Source organism: Monodelphis domestica, chromosome 3 (assembly GCF_027887165.1).
Source record: "Monodelphis domestica isolate mMonDom1 chromosome 3, mMonDom1.pri, whole genome shotgun sequence".
Lineage (NCBI taxonomy): Eukaryota > Metazoa > Chordata > Mammalia > Didelphimorphia > Didelphidae > Monodelphis > Monodelphis domestica.
This window is the reverse complement of record NC_077229.1, coordinates 101303214-101319070: the sequence shown is the minus strand read 5'-3', so window position 1 is coordinate 101319070 and position 15857 is coordinate 101303214. Positions and strand designations below refer to the sequence as shown.

Below are 15857 nucleotides of genomic sequence, written 5' to 3'. Positions count from 1 at the left end.
AAGGAGAAGACATTAGCCAATCTGAGGAAATTACAAAATGAATAGACCCAGGCATTACGGTTGGGGAGTGGGCTAGGGCGAGGAGAAGAGGACGTGGAGATTAGACTCAGAGAACAGTTTGAGACAATGTATTAACTATTGCTAAAATGTATGGAACAGACTGTGGTTTACTGTTACTTTATGTATTTGAGAGAAAGGATGGGAAAGAGGAGAGTGGGAGAGAGAAAAGGGGAAGGAGAGTGTGAGAGGGAGGCAGAGAGAGAGAATGAGAGATATGGAAGGACTGAAGATAATGATTAGTAAGGGGTGATTAGTGAGTTTAGAATCAAGGACATGGCATTGCTGTGAGTGATGGTGAGATTTAGGGTATGACCCACAATCTCTTTGGTTGACTGAGGTGAAGTAAAGGTGGAGGTCATAGGGGTGGAGGAAGTGGATGAACTTTGAGGCCAGAGTATTTGAAAGGATGGCAACATGTATATTTAAGTCCTCTAGTAGGAGGGGAGGACCTGGAATTGCAGGGAAAGACATTGAGCTAGGTAATGAACTTGAGAAAGGAAAGACAGTTCTCTGGAGGCTGGTAGATCCTTTCATCAAGTGACTGGACTAAATACTATAGAAGTTCTATAGTTCTAGTTATCTGATCCTTTGAAACTAGGATTAGATGAAGTTGCTAAATGGTGGTGGGCAAGGGAAGGTCTGAAAGTGGCCCTGGAAAGTAGAATGTGCCCCTGACTCAGTGTCTCAGGGGATATGGAAGGAGCCACTGGAACTTGAGAAGGTAGCTGGTGATTTACTGGTTTAAAGAAATAGGTTTCCATGAACACAAGAAGACGAAAGATATGAAAAGAAGAGATGAGGAAGAAAGAAAGTTTGGAAAGAAAGGGCAAAGAAGGAAGGAGGGTGGTATGATTAACTGTCTGGGGACAAGAATACAGGAAGAGGTAGCAGGATAAGTTGGCTTTTGCTCTGGGAGACATTGGTACTGGGTCTCTGGGATTGGGATCAATAGGTTAAATATTTATTCACCAGTTATTTGGAGCCTCTATCTTTTGGGGTTCTATGGTAATGGAGGGCAGTGTTGTCGTGGACTTCCCTCTCCAAATACTGAGAACTTAGGGGCTGGTGACAGGGAGTTAAAGCAGGAGGTCTGAGTTCTTAGGAAATGGACTAAACTCATAGTTAACACCAGCTTGTTAGCTGTATAGCCCAAGGTGTCAGAGAATGCATCTAGGCATTATCCCATACATGGAATATATGCTTGGCTCTGGTCCTTCTGGCATTCAGCTTATTCAGATCAGTTCAGTTCAGAGTCTTGAATGTCCCAGTACTAAACATTTGCCTGAGATCTCCTGCTTTCTGGCTCCAGGTCTGCTGTCTGTGGTACCATTTCTGTAGCTTTAGACCTGAGACCTGGACCTGATGCTTTTCATGATGTGACTTAAGATCCTATTAGCATTTTGGGCTGCCATATCATACTTCTGAGCTTGCAGTCTATTAAGAACTCCAGATTTTATTCAGATGAACTCCTGACTGGTCACATCTCTCATCTTATACTTGTAAAGTCAAATTTTTTAATCCAAATGTAATCCTCCATCCTTATCCTTATAAAATTTCATCAAATTGAGATTTACATGTAGTTATATTCTAGTTTAGAATGATCTGCTTAGATCCTGTTGGCCATCTCAGCTTTGTGTCATCTGCAGATTTGATAAGCACATTTCCCAAGTCTTTATTCAAGAAGCCAATAAAAATGTTCAATCTTTTAAGGCCATCACGTATCTCTAGGGCAGTGCTCTGGAGCTGACCCTCCAAATTAATATATGAAACCTTTCATGATTTTTCTTTGGGGCTGGCCATTCAATCAATTCCAAATTCACTATCATCTAGCCCACAGACCTCCATTTTTTCTGCACATATGGCATGAGGGACTTTGCTGAAATCTTGGTATGCTATACAGTTCTAGTATCCATCTCAACTGCCAGACTAGTCACCTTTAATCACAAGTGACTTGAGGATTGATAGGCTGAGTATGTGTTTATGTAGAGGTATCACTCACTAACAGTGGAATGCCAAAGAGAGGAGTAGGCTTAGGAAATTCTGATGAATTTGGATTGGGTATGTTGAATCTAAGGACCTTGTATTAGGCCCACAGGTACCTGGGTAGATCGAAGATGAACACATTTTCTTTCTTTAAAAAAAAGTTTTATTGTTGCTTTTGTTTTTTATATTGGTCATTTACTCTTAGAATCTCATCTCACCCCTTGCTCCATTGAACCTTTATTTTAACAAAGAAAATTTTTTTCACAAAGCTGGGTAGAGGGTAGATTCTATTCTTGACTCTATTTTACAATTGAGAAAACAGAGGCACAGGGAGGTAAAATGACTTGCTGAGCATCACACAACTCAAAAGCGTCTGAGGCAAGATTTGAACTGAGGTCTTTTCTGACTCCAAATCCATGCTCTTTCCACTGTGCCACCTCAGCCTAGATCTCTTTCTAATAGCCTAACCATAACATTCCATATTTATAGTTTCTACCTCTTTACTGAGAGGAAGAAAGATGGGCTTCCTTATAAAGTTCTCTAAGACTGATTTGTTGTTGTTTAGGCTCTTTATGACCTCATTTGAGTTTTTTTGGTAAAGTTATTGGACTGGTTTGCCATTTCCTTCTCCAGATTATTTTACAGAAGAGGAAACTGAGGTAAACAGGTTCAAGTGATTTGCCTGGGGTTACATAGGTAGTATCTGAGACCAGATTTGAACTAGGAAGATGAGTCTCCATGACTCCAGGCTTGGCACTTTAGCTGCCCTCTAAAACTGATATTGTTTATCAAAATTTATCAACATTTGGCTAATTTTTAGTGTTAACATTGAATTGCTATAGTTCACTGCATGTATTGTTTTATTTTTTTTTCACTATCACTTTATAGGAGCCTTGCTATATTCCTCTTAATGCCAAATAGTAATAATTTTTAAGGTGCAATATTCCACTGTATGCCATTCCCAATTGATGGGGATTCATTCTACCTTTGTCTACCCCCCTCCCCCAGTTATTTGGTTAGCCTACATTCCAAAATACAACCTTATGTAAAAGGATAGTCTTTTGATAAAAACAACTAGACTTTGTCTTCTTAGTGCCTGTACACATTTTAGGAGGGAACTTTTTGATTTAAAGAATATTTCTCTCTCGTCTCTCTGAGTGCTGAACTGTTACAGCACATTCATCCACCAAAGTATATTTTTAGGACTCTTTCTTCTCTTTCTAGAAACTTGATGATTTCCAAGAGCCATTTTGTACTAGAATATTTATGGTCCTTATCTTAGTTAGCCTTAGTTGTGGACAACTTGACTTTTACATGTTTAGTTACTCTTTCTAGTCCCATTCTAGTCATCTCCATGCTGGAGGGTCTAGGAATAAATCTTTGCTCCTTTTGTGAACAGATACTGCCCTGCTTTGGCTCTTCTCTAGCACAGGAAGGTTGCTTTCTTAAGCCTTGGGCCTCTACTGAACATCATTAAGTACAATGTTTAAAAAATACTTGTTGATTTGAGAAAACAGGTTTCAAAGGATTCAGAGGTAGTGTATAATCAGAAGGACTAAAATTCTACAGGGGAAGTCAGTTTAGGAGATTTGAGAGATGCTTAAAAATGAAATTCTGAAGACTCAAAGGGAAATAATTCCAATGAGAAGAAAAAAAATAGATTTGCCTTAAGAGACCAATGTAGCTACACAGGGAACACAACCAGCCTAGAATTTACTGTGTCAACAAGTATGAGGAGTTTAGTTACTTTTCTTGAATAATTCCAAATTGGTTTTCAGAATGACTGGACTAATTCAAAGCTCTACCAAAAGTTTATCTGTATGCCTTCCTTCCCAGCAGCACATCATCTTGCCAGTTTCCTAGATTTTCAGTAGCATTCTTCTTCATATTAGTGATTTAGAGTATTTTTTTCCTCTAGGATTATAGATACTCTAAATGAAGCTGGAAGGTACTCCTTCCTTCATTTTGCAGATGAGGAAATGGGATCTTGGAGAGGTTATATGAATTGCCTAGGGTCTCATAGGTTGTAAACATCAGAGGTGAGATTTGAATGTGGGTCCTCTGATTTCATATTTAGTCATTCTTTCAGTTTTTGAAAAATCCTTACTTTCTGCCTTCGTAGCAATCTCTTAAGGCAAAAGGGCAGGGCTAAGCAAATGGGATTAAGTGACTTGCCCAGGGGTCACACAAGTAGGATTTGTCTAAGGCCAGATTTGAATCCAAGTCCTTCTGATTCCTCCTGATTCCCACTCTATCCACTGTGCCACCTAACTGCCCCTTTCTTTCTGTTTTATAATGCTAACTGTATGGTCATTGATTGTTGGCAGTCTTTCTTTTGAAAACCATTTATTCATCTCCATTGACTACTTATTTAGTAGTCTAGTTATCTAATTGAGGAAAGGCTCATTGATCTTATTTGTGTCAATTCCTTATGTGCTTTGAATATTGGATTTTTATCAGAGACATTTGATGTAAATATTTTTTCCAACTTGTCAGTTTCTTGTCTATTTTTAGCTGCATTGATTTTATTTGTATAAAAGTTTTTATATTTAATCTAACTGAAATGATGTTTTTTTTTGTCATCTCCTCTATACTTTGCCATTAACAATTCTCCCAATCATGCTTGTGAAATGTAACTACTTATATTCTCTGGGCTTTTGCATCCCTGACATCACTTCTATATCACTCTTAAATTCTTGCTCAGTTTCATCAGTATTCTTTAATTTTATTTTTGATGATCTGAATTTTTGTATTAAAGAAGCATATCCATTTAAAGCTGATTCTTGCTAATGGGAAGGAGCTGATTACTAGGGTAGAAATAGTAAGAGGAAATAAATACTCTCTCCTATAGTTTGTAACAGAGAAAGAAGAAACCTGGATATAGTTTGATGTATACCTAGATTTTGGGAAAGCAAGTTTTAAAGGATTTAGGGGAAGGATAGGTATAATCACAAGGGCTAAAAATTTTCAGAGGAAGTCACTCCAGGAGGTTTAAATTGAAAATGAAATTCTGAAATTCTGAAGACACAAAGGGAAACAATTCCAGTGAGAAGGAACATCTTTGGGTAATGAAAGAATCATTGAACCACTCAGTAATATTTGAAAGACTGTGGAAAAAGGGAGCGGTAGCATAAGATTGGAGAAAGGCAAATGTCTTAATAAAAAAAAGATAACAGAGTCAGTAAACTATAGGTTAATGAAATTGACTTTGATTCTCAGGAAAATTATAGAATGGATCATATTAAACAAATAGTTAGTGAACATCTAGAAAGGAAAGCCAGGATTACCAAGAGCCAATATGGTTTCATCAAGAACAGGTCTTATAGACAAGCCTTAGATTCTTTTTGAATAAGATTATTATACTGGTAGATCATGGTATGCTCTGGATATAGTTTCCCTAGATTTTGGCAAAGCATTTAAAAAATAATTTCATATTATTTTTAGGGAGAAGATGGAGAGATATAGAATAGATTGTTATATCTCAGTATATTCTAATGGATTCCAGTGGATTCAGAAATGACTGAATGACTGCACTTTAAAGAGCAAATTGTTAATAATTCAATAGAAGCTTGGGAGGAGGTCTCCAGTGTGGTAGTTGTGGAATATCTGTTTGGCCCCATGTGGTTTAACATTTTTTATCAGTGAGCTGGAGAAGGTAACAGAATGGATAGTCATCACAATTTGGAGATGACGCAAACCTGGGAGGGATGGCTAATATATTGGATGATAGACTTGAGATCCAAAAAATCTCAGATCATTATTCTGAATCCAATAAGAAGGAATTCAGTGAAGACAGATGTAAAGGCTTACATTTGGATACAAAGGAATCAACTTCACAAGCACAGGTGAGGAAGGTATGAGACAGCAGTTCAAGTTCAATGTGAGTCAGAAGTATGAGGTGGCAGCCCCACCCCCACTCCCCCAAATAAAAACCTAATGTGATCATTTGCTAACCTGTGAGGCATAGCTTCTAGGAATAAGGAAGTGATAGTTCAACTCTATTCTGTCTTTTTCAGATCTTATCTGGAGTATTGTGTTCAATTCTAGGAATTAGTGTAAGAAGTTGGAGAGTTTTTAGAGAAGGATAATTAGAATGGTGAAATGTTGTGAATATGTGTCATATGAAGGTCTGTTGAAGAAACAAGGCATGTTTGGCATGGAGAAGACTAAGAGGGGGGCATGGTAGCTCTGTTCAGGTGTTTGAAGGGGTATTATATGGAAGAAACATTAGACTTGCTCAATTTGGTCCTGTAGGGCAAAACCAGAAGTAGGAGAAAAAAAATTCAAAAAGTCAAATTAGTTTTGATGTCAGGAAAATCATCTTAACAATTCAAGCTATCCAAAAGTGGAATGGGTTGCCTTGAGAGGTGGTGGGTTCCCCTTCCTGGGAGATCAGGTAAAGGCAGTTAGCTAGTTGATGAATATATTATACTCATTTGGGTATGGGTTGGACCGAATGATTGTTGAAGTCTCTTCCAAATCTCAAATTTTGTGATTCTTTATGGGCGACATGACCTATTCTTTTTCCCTCTTCCTCTTTAAGACAGTACTGTTTTTGAAGTTTTGTTTTTATCTACTTATTTAATTCTCTTTTTTTTTGTCATTTTCAACTAGTCAAGTAAAATTGCTCTTCCTATCTTCTTCCTTCAGCTTGTTTTGTTCATTTTAAAATTTCATTCTTTATCTTTTTTCAAAAAGAATTTATTTCCTATATTTTCTTCATTATTTATCTTCCCTTTCTGCTTTTTAGACTTTTATCCTGATTCCTTGCTCTTATGCTTATTTAGTCCTTCTTTAGTCTGGAATTTAATTCTCTATAGGATTAAAGCTTCCAATATACCTATTTTGGGTTCCTTTTTCTAAATAGTTTATAGGTTATTTTCTTGTACATATTTTCCTGCCTTCCAAGGAAAGAATTTTCCTAGGACTGATCTTTTAGTTCATTATTGAAAATTTGCCTTGAAATCTCTTCTCTGGGTCCAAGCTCTCACACTTTTATGTATGTCAGGTGCTCCCACAAACTTTTCTCCTGAAGAGGGATGAATATTTTCTCTGAGAGCTGAATACTTTCCTTTACCAATCTCCCTTTATAGAATATCTCTCTTATCCCATGAGTTACCTTTTTCTCACTGCTGTTGTAAGATTTCACTCTTTCTCTCCCTTTTTAACTGTTCTCTTAGCCTCCTTTCTCAATCTCCTCTAAAATTGCCTTTTCCTTATAGGCTAGAGAAATTAATTTTCCCTTCAGTGTTCTCCCTTGACTTGATTACAGTATATTGCATATGGTCTTCTATCTTCTTCCTCCTGCCCCCTTCCCCATGTCTTTTATATACTCTTTCATTTGGTAATTTAATCCCTCAAAAAGTTTTGATTCATTTGTAAGAGGAGTATTGTGAAGTTTAGTCTGTGATATTTCAGGCTTGTTTTTTTTTACACTATCACTTCTATTAGGTTGCTGCTTCTATCCTTGTCATCTTGTATACATTTAGAAAGGAATCTCTTAGTGGTTTCTTTGTTTTTGTTTTTGGTTGTTGCATTTGTTTGGGGTGTGTGTGTATGTGTTCAGTTATTTCAGTTGTGTCCAACTCTTTGTGACCCTTTTTGAGGTTTTCTTGGCAAAGATGTAATAGTGGTTTGCCATAATCTTCTTCAACTCATTTTACAGATGAGCAGCTGAGGCAAACAGTTAAATGATTTGCTTAGGATTACACATACTTATTTAGTATCTGAGGCCAGACTGAAGCTAGGAAGATGAGTCTTCCTGACTTCAGGCCACATGTGCTATCCTCTGTGCCATTTCTGTATTTATTTACCTTTATTATATTTCTGTTTTGTGGGGGTGTTTGAGAAGCAAATACTTTCTTCAGATCTGATTTTCTTCCTAGGAAGGTTTCAAATATCTCTTTTGAATGTCCATCTTTTTTTTTATTAATAATTAGGCTCAGACTTGCAGGGCTGATTACCTTGTGTTGCTTCTTGAGTTCCTTTGCTCAAGGTAACACATTATTCCATTCTTTTCTTCAGTTTGATGAGTATGAATAGTCTTGTATTATTCAAATAGATGATAATACGGGATGCAGTCTTATCAAGTCAAATCATTCTCTTGTACATTAGCTCAATATGAACTATTTTTATTCTTTCCGGTCCAAAGATCCTTTTCCTTAGTGGAAAAGGTAAACAAACTATGAGTCAAGTAATTTTGCTTCCTGTTATCATTATCTCATCTATCCTAGCAATAGTCTTATACCTTCTTGTGTCTGCCTAGATTCTCTAACATAACTAAGAAAATTGTTTTTCCTTAGATTTTTTTTGCCAGTCAACTTCAGCTTATTTGAGTTTTAGCACTCCTGATGCTTCTTATATACAGGACCATGCCATGCTTTTACACACAGACACACACACATATATTTCTTAAACTCTTACCTTCTGTTTTAGAATGGATACTGTGTATTGGTTCTAAGGAAGAATAGTGGTAAGGGCCAGGCATTGGGGGTCAAGTGACTTGCCCAGGGTCACATAGCTAGGAAGTGTCTAAAGTCACATTGGAACCCAGGACCTCACATCTCTGGGCCTGACTTTCAATTCACTGAGCCACCCAGCTGCCCCCTTTATTATTATTTTTAAAGGTTTTATTGTTTTTTTTCTTCTTCATAGTTTTGTCATTTCTCTACTCTGTCCTTGATAATATCCTCTTGTAACAAAGAAGCAAAACTAAACATAAGAAACCACATATTAAGCATGTATAATAATACCTCATATTACAGCTGTAGACCATTTCTGCTGAGACCTTTATAGTCAGGATTGATGACTGCATTGATCAGAGAGTTCTGATAGCCTTTCAATGCTGTTTTTCTTACATCATTGTAGTTGGTGTAAAGATTCTTTTGATTGATTTCTTTACCTCCTTATGACATTGTTGTATAAAAAAACCTCCTTAGTCTCTGAATTCCTCATGTTCATTGTTTCTTAAGATTTAACAATGTGGCATCACATTTATATACCACAATTTATTTAGCTATTTCCCAAATTATGTGCACTTTGTTTCCATTTCTTTGTTACCACAAAAAGAGTATGGTTTTGTGGTCTAAGTCCTGGACTTGAAGTCAGGATGGTGTGGTTTCAAGTCCTGCCTATAATATAACACTTAACTAGCTGTGTGATCTTGAGCAAGTTTTTTAGCCTCCTTGAGTTTCTCTATGGTGAGGAGGTTGAATGAGATGGCCTTTGAGATCTCTTCAAGCTCAGTGCTATGCTTTTGAACTGAACCCATGTGATATGACTTACTTCAATCTTGGGTTTTAATTCTCTTTAACCATTCCCTTTCCCTTACCTCTATGTCCCATTCTGAAGATAATTCTACATGGTAGAGAAAACCACTGGAGTGGTATAGTTGTTGGTTATATCAGTCCAGCTACCTGCTCAGTAGTCCTCTCCCTGCCTTTATCTCTCTCATAACTGAAAAAGCTAGTCCTTTTTGTTGTCCTTAGCATTCATCATCGCCACTTTCTTTCTGGTCTTTCATGTTCCTGATGCCACTCTTGTGTCATCTTTGCATACTTCTTGTTACCTCAACTGAGTGGGCACCTTGACATAAGGGAAAGGAATTGACTTGGGCTTGGGGGATTTGTGTAGGAATCTTGCTTCAGACATTCACTTATTGTGTAACTATACCATTCTGAGCCTTAGTTTTGTGATCTGTAAAATGGTTATAAAATTATTGGTAGTACTTAACTCTAGATAAGAACTAGAGTTCTTTTGAGGATCATATGAGATATGGGCAAAATGCTTGGTAAACTTTAGATTATTACATGTGTCAGCTATTATTTTTGTTATTTTTTTTAGTAGGCCTGTTTCCTGGAAGTAGGAAAATTTAGAATAGAAAACAAAAGGTAGAGAATGATGGATACTTCTCTGGATGGATAATTGTGAGCAGTTGGGTGCGTTTCCCTGGGATAGGCACTGAGACAAGCCTTATTTCATTATGTAAATCTAGGAGGGGGTATATATAGTGGATTGCAGATGACACTGAGTTCTTTCGAAGAGTGAGGTACTTTGTTGATGGGCACAGGTGGGAGAGAGGGCTTTTAAGGTTATGTGCCTGGGGAGAAGTGTCTTGATCTAGAGTAGCACTAATTTGATTGGGAATACCCCTCCCTTATCTGCTCCTGTGTGTCTTCTAGGTGGTGGCTATTGTGATGGACATGTTCACAGATGTAGACCTATTGAGTGAGATCTTGGAGGCAGCTGCCCGACGTGTCCCTGTCTATATCCTTCTGGATGAGATGAATGCCCAACATTTTTTGGACATGGCTGAAAAGTGCCGGGTCAATCTGCATCATGTGGATGTGAGTCACTGGGGAAGGAAGTTGGGAATAATTATGGGAGGTTCATCCTGCATCTTGTGGACATCAGAGACTATTAGGGGGCAGTAACAAAGGGCAGTCTTAGCAGGTATGGTTCAACTTGTACCAGGTGGGTTCATTGGCGGGGGAGGAGGGGTGTGAGTCTGTATGGAGATTGCCTTGCTTTCCTATGCCTCTGACTCATCTAACCCCTTCTCATTTAGTTCCTCCGAGTACGCACAGTCTCAGGCCCTACCTATTACTGCCGCACAGGAAAGTCCTTCAAGGGCCATGTGAAGGAGAAGTTCCTGTTAGTGGATTGTGCTGTGGTGCTAAGTGGGAGCTACAGGTGAGCTGCTTCAGGAGAGGGGTGGGTATCAGGAAAAGAGACTATAGGGTAAAAAGTCTTATTTCCCCATCTTCCCAGTTTCTCTTTATTTATTTGTGTCCTCTCTACTAACCCCTATTTCCTTCTGCTCCCAATTTCTTATAGTCTTTTGAGAAACAGATCTCTCCACTGTGGTTCTTTTCCTGTTCTTCTTCCAGTGGCCTCTCTATCCCTGATGTATATGTTTGTCTCCTTTTAGCTTCATGTGGTCCTTCGAGAAGATTCATCGGAGCATCGCTCATGTGTTCCAGGGAGAGCTGGTATCCAGCTTTGATGAGGAATTCCGCATCCTCTTTGCTCAATCTGAGCCATTGATCCCTGCAGCTGGGGCCCTGGCCCTGGCCTTGACCCATGCAGACACTTATGCCTTGACTCCATATGGAGGCCCAGGTCCACTAATGGGGGGCCCAATGGGGGGCCCAGGGTCCTTCTTCCCCAAGCGTGCCCACTTGCTGTTCCCACCACGTGATGAGGGCCTGGGCTTCCCCTCCTTTTTGGACCCTGACCGTCACTTCCTGTCAGCTTTCCGCAGGGATGACCTGCTTCGTCACTCAGGGGGTGCAGGAGACATTCATGGGCTGCGGATGCTCTCACGTCGACCTGGCATGGAGATGGAGTCTGGTCATGGTGGAGATCCCACCACTCGCGGTTTCCTTCGTGCCAAGCACCTGGAGATGGAAGCTGCACATGGTGGAGACTCTGGTAACCGTGGCTTCCTCCGTGCTAAACATCTGGAGATGGAGGCTGGCAATAGTGGGGACCCTGGCTCCCGTGGTTTTCTCCGAGCCAAGCACCTGGAGATGGATGCCTTCAAGCGGCATAACTTTGCTGATGGAGCTGTGGAGAACTTTGCTGCATCCCGCCAGGTATCCCGTCAGATGTTTGTTAGCCATGGTGATGACTTCCGTTTCCAGACCAGCCATTTTCACCGTGACCAGCTCTACCAGCAACACTACCAGTTTGAACCCCAGTTCACAGCTACCCGGCCTCAGGGTTTGTTTGAGAAGCTGCGGGCTGGACGTCCAGGTTTTGGGGAACCTGAAGATTTTGGGATAGATGGGAGCCCCCATTTCCCAGAGTTAGAGCCAGGCTTTGGCCCTCATCCTGAGGGCCCTGGTGGACACTTGAGGCTGGACTATGTGCCATCTAGTGCATCAAGGGAAGTCCGACATGGATCTGACCCTGAACCCCGTGGACTAGAACCCGGTGCCCCACAGCGCCCTAATATTGGGCAAAGATTCCTTTGCCAGTCATCACCTACACAGAAGCAGAGTTTGGAGCAACGGTGGTTTCCACCAGAGGCTGAACCAGAAATGGAACCCAGCCGGAAGGGTGGTGCTGAGGGCCGGGCAGGACTACGCAATTGGCGTATTTCATCTTACCTCAGTGGCTGCCACTCTGATGGTGGAGATGAGGGTCTGCCTGGCCCCATGGAGGCAGAATCCTATGATGAAGTCCTAGGTGATCCTACTGGCCGCTTTCCCTTACCCACTGGGGACCTGCTCCCTTCTTCTTTCAGGACTGGAGGGTCTTTTCCCCCAAAGGCTCTAGGTGGAGGGGATGGCCCAGAGCGAGAGGTGACTGAAGGGGTAACCTTAAGCAAGCAGGACTCATTCCGCTCCCGCCTTAACCCATTGATCCAGAGGAGCTCCCGGCTCCGCTCCTCTCTCATTTTCAGTTCATCCCAAAAGGAGGGACCTGGTGTTGGTCCTGGTGCTGGGGCCACAAATGAGAAGGTACAGCTCTTCCAGAAGGAGCAGACAGTCAGTGAGACAGTGGGTGAGGGTGGTGAGACAGTCCGAACAGCCTCCTCCTCCAAGGTAGCAGAACTGCTAGAGAAATACAAAGGCCCAGCCCGGGACCGGGACCGAGACCAGGATAGGACAGGTGGTTTGGTCACTGTTAGCAGCCACAGCAAAGCAGCAGTGACACAGGCATGGCGGGAAGAGACTGGGACAGGAAGTGGGGGTAAGGGAGGAGAGCGACGTAGCCTTGAGAGCTGTCTGTTAGATTTACGTGACTCCTTTGCCAATCGGCTGCATGAAGAGTCTGAGAGACAGCCAGGTGCAGCTACTCTGAGTGCTGCCCAGCTCCTTGACACCCTGGGTCGGGGTACTGACAGACTGCCTTCTCGATTTCTTGCCTCAGATGGTAGGGCTGCTCTGCCTCAGGGCAAGGCAAGCCCTCCACCTGAGAGGAAAGGGAGCCCTACACCAGTCTATCCAGAGAGGAAGGGAAGTCCTGTGCCACCTGTCCCTGAGAGGAAGGGGAGCCCCATCTTGGCCTATCCCGAAAGGAAAGGAAGCCCTGTGCCACCTGTCCCTGAGAGGAAGGGGAGCCCCACCACAGCCTATCCTGAAAGGAAGGGAAGCCCTGTGCCACCTATCCCTGAGAGGAAGGGGAGCCCCACCTCAACCTATCCTGAAAGGAAGGGAAGCCCTGTGCCACCTATCCCTGAGAGGAAGGGGAGCCCCACCTCAGCCTATCTTGAAAGGAAGGGAAGCCCCACTTCAGCCTATCCTGAAAGGAAGGGGAGCCCCACCTCTGCCTATCCTGACCAGCGGAGCAGTCCCTTTCCTCCAGTATCTGAATGGAGGGATAATCCTATACCCCCAGTCCCTGAGAGGAAGAGTAGTCTTACATTCTCTGGGGACACCCAGAAGATAGGGTCTGCAGGGGAAGAGGATGCTGGCCGATCAGAACCTAGTCCCATGGAGTTCCTCCGTAAGGGCTCACACCGTCTGAAACAGTTGCTGAGTCCCAAGGGGGAGAAAAGGCTAGAGGAAGAGGGTGGCTTCTCAGGACCCCAGGAGAATGGGCAGCCTGAGGGCCCCCACAGACCATCACGAGGAGATAGCCCAGAGCTTGGGGTGGAGGATCGGGGCTCTAGATCCCGCTTGGCCTCTGCCACAGCTAATGCCCTCTACAGCAGTAACCTTCGAGATGACACCAAGGTGATACTAGAACAGATCAGTGCTCACAGCCAGAAACATCGTGGAGGGGCTGGATCAGGGGGTGGGACAGGAACAGGGGGTGCAGCCCATAGTAGTCCTGAGCTATACCGTTCACCTGCTGCTGCCCTGGATGCCAGCCGGGCCCATGAGATGTCTGACAAGGACAAATGCTCAGCCATCTTCCGCTCAGACAGCTTTGGGGGCCAGAGTCGCTTCAGCCGAACACTACCAGCTAGCTTGGAAGAGCGAGACACCTTGCTACGAAAGATGGAAAGTATGCGGAAGGAAAAGCGTGTCTATAGTCGCTTTGAAGTTTTTTGTAAAAAAGAGGATTCTGGGGCTGGTGAAGCTGGGGCAGGTGAGACTGGGGCAAGTGAGGCAGATACTAGGGACCGCAAGGTGGGCAAGTTCATGCCCAAGATCCTGGGCACCTTTAAGACCAAGAAATGATCTAGTTCCATCCACCCTGGCAATCCATCCTGCCCAGTGTTGCCATCATTGACTCACATTACCCCTAATGCACTCAATTCCATTGTGGGTCTAGTGACCAAGCCAGGTGCCAAATCTCTAATGGGGTGGGATGGTTAGGGTAGGGACTAGGTACACATATCCTGAAGAGTAGGATATCTCCTTAGTCTTATATGGGAACATTGCCTCATGGTGCTCATAAGTCTAGGGCTCTTGGGCAGACCTGGTTCCCATAATGTTGTGCTACTGCCTTGCCCACTTTTGGAATGTGGGCTTCACCTTTTTGGGGGACTGTTCCCATATGCCCATCTGTTCATTTTCTATATCATCCTTTATTCCAAAGACCTTATCTTCTGTTGGAAGGAGTATGTTCCCCCAATCTCACACTAGTCTGCTTAACTATCTGCCTTTCTTCCCCGTCTTAGTGCATCTCTCAGTCGGAGGAATTTGGAATTAACAAATTCTCATTTGAACAGAGCTTTACAGTTTACAAAAAGTATTCACACACTATCTCACTGGACCCTCATAATGACCTTCTGGAGGATGGCAGGAATTTTATGGATGAGGAAAGGAGCTGGGAGAAGTGACTTGTTTCAGGTTAAATAGAAAATTGTGGAACTGGAACAAGAGACCAGGTTTCCTGTTTTTGTCTAGTACTCTTCCACTGTACCAAGTTGCTTCTCCAACAGAAGAGAGGAAAACCTTTGCTTTGGGAGTGTGAGTGTGTGTGAGTATATGTATGTATGTATGTGTGTGTATGTGTGTTTTTCCCAGGGTTGCTCTTCTCTGCTTAAGGGAGGGAAGGGGAGGGGGACTTCTGAGGGCAAGAGGTCTTAGGATCAGAGAGAAGCCTATCTTGTAGTATTTACAGAGAAAATGGTCTTCCCAGCTCCAGGTACTGTGTCTTGCACCTAGTGGGCACTTAAAAGCTGGTTGATTTGCAGGTTGGATAGAGTGGGACCCCACAGAGTTATGAGCTCTGGTGTGGATCTCCAGAAGGGAGAGGCAATGCTGTCAGACTCTCTCCCATTCTTAGATGGATGTGCGCCTCTATGGATGTTGAAGAGAGGCAGTCATGATGATGGACATAAGATTCTGGGAGAGTTCCCCTGAGGAGGGTCTGGCACAGACTTGATGTGTCTGTGGCCTCAGCCTTCTCCAAGGGATGGGATTGGGAGGGATGAGGGAAGACTAACTTGCTGCAGAATCAATAAATTAGACTTGAATTTATTAAACCTGGCTTTAGAGTCTTAGATTCTTCACAACTACACAAACATCTCGTCAGGAATGTCCTAGGAGGTATGTGTGAAATAGGAGAGTACCGAGATGGAGTCAGTCTAGGATTCCTATGACATAAAGATGAATCACACAAAAGACCAATATTAGCACCTGTGTAGGCTTGTGCCTCTTCCTACATGGTATGTGTAGGATTTGGGCAGGGCCAACTGAAGTGAAAGAAAGGTGTGAGGAAAGCTACAGAGCTCAGAGACCAGGTGAACTCCTCCAGAGACCACCAATTAGTGGCATGCTTTATGAGATTTCTTGTTACATTTATCATTTTCCACCTGATGCTCTGGTTATTTAGTCATGAAGGACCCTTTCTTAGAGCCCCACAGAGGGCTACATGCCAGACTGTACTGACCAGGCCTAGGATCCAGGTCT

The 15857-nt window shown here is 42.5% G+C and overlaps 2 protein-coding genes across 5 annotated transcripts in view; one reads left to right on the top strand and one right to left on the bottom strand.

Annotated features, from left to right (window-relative positions):
• Positions 1 to 12150, bottom strand: part of IQANK1 (IQ motif and ankyrin repeat containing 1) — a 71610-nt gene extending 59460 nt beyond the window's left edge. Inside the window, exons 1-2 of the mRNA XM_007488681.2 lie at positions 12035 to 12150; positions 11368 to 11811 (exon numbers count right to left, since the gene is read on the bottom strand). Coding sequence (XP_007488743.2) covers positions 11368 to 11811; positions 12035 to 12150 — 560 coding nt within the window. The remainder of the gene's footprint in view (positions 1 to 11367; positions 11812 to 12034) is intronic.
• The window catches only part of FAM83H (family with sequence similarity 83 member H), a 38140-nt gene extending 22686 nt beyond the window's left edge, over positions 1 to 15454 (top strand). For all 4 annotated transcript variants that reach the window (XM_056822817.1, XM_056822820.1, XM_056822819.1 and 1 more), the window contains exons 3-5: positions 10224 to 10388; positions 10610 to 10734; positions 10973 to 15454. In XM_056822817.1, the coding sequence (XP_056678795.1) occupies positions 10224 to 10388; positions 10610 to 10734; positions 10973 to 14177 (3495 nt within the window). In that variant the 3' untranslated portion in view covers positions 14178 to 15454. The remainder of the gene's footprint in view (positions 1 to 10223; positions 10389 to 10609; positions 10735 to 10972) is intronic.
• Positions 15455 to 15857: the final 403 nt, after the last annotated feature.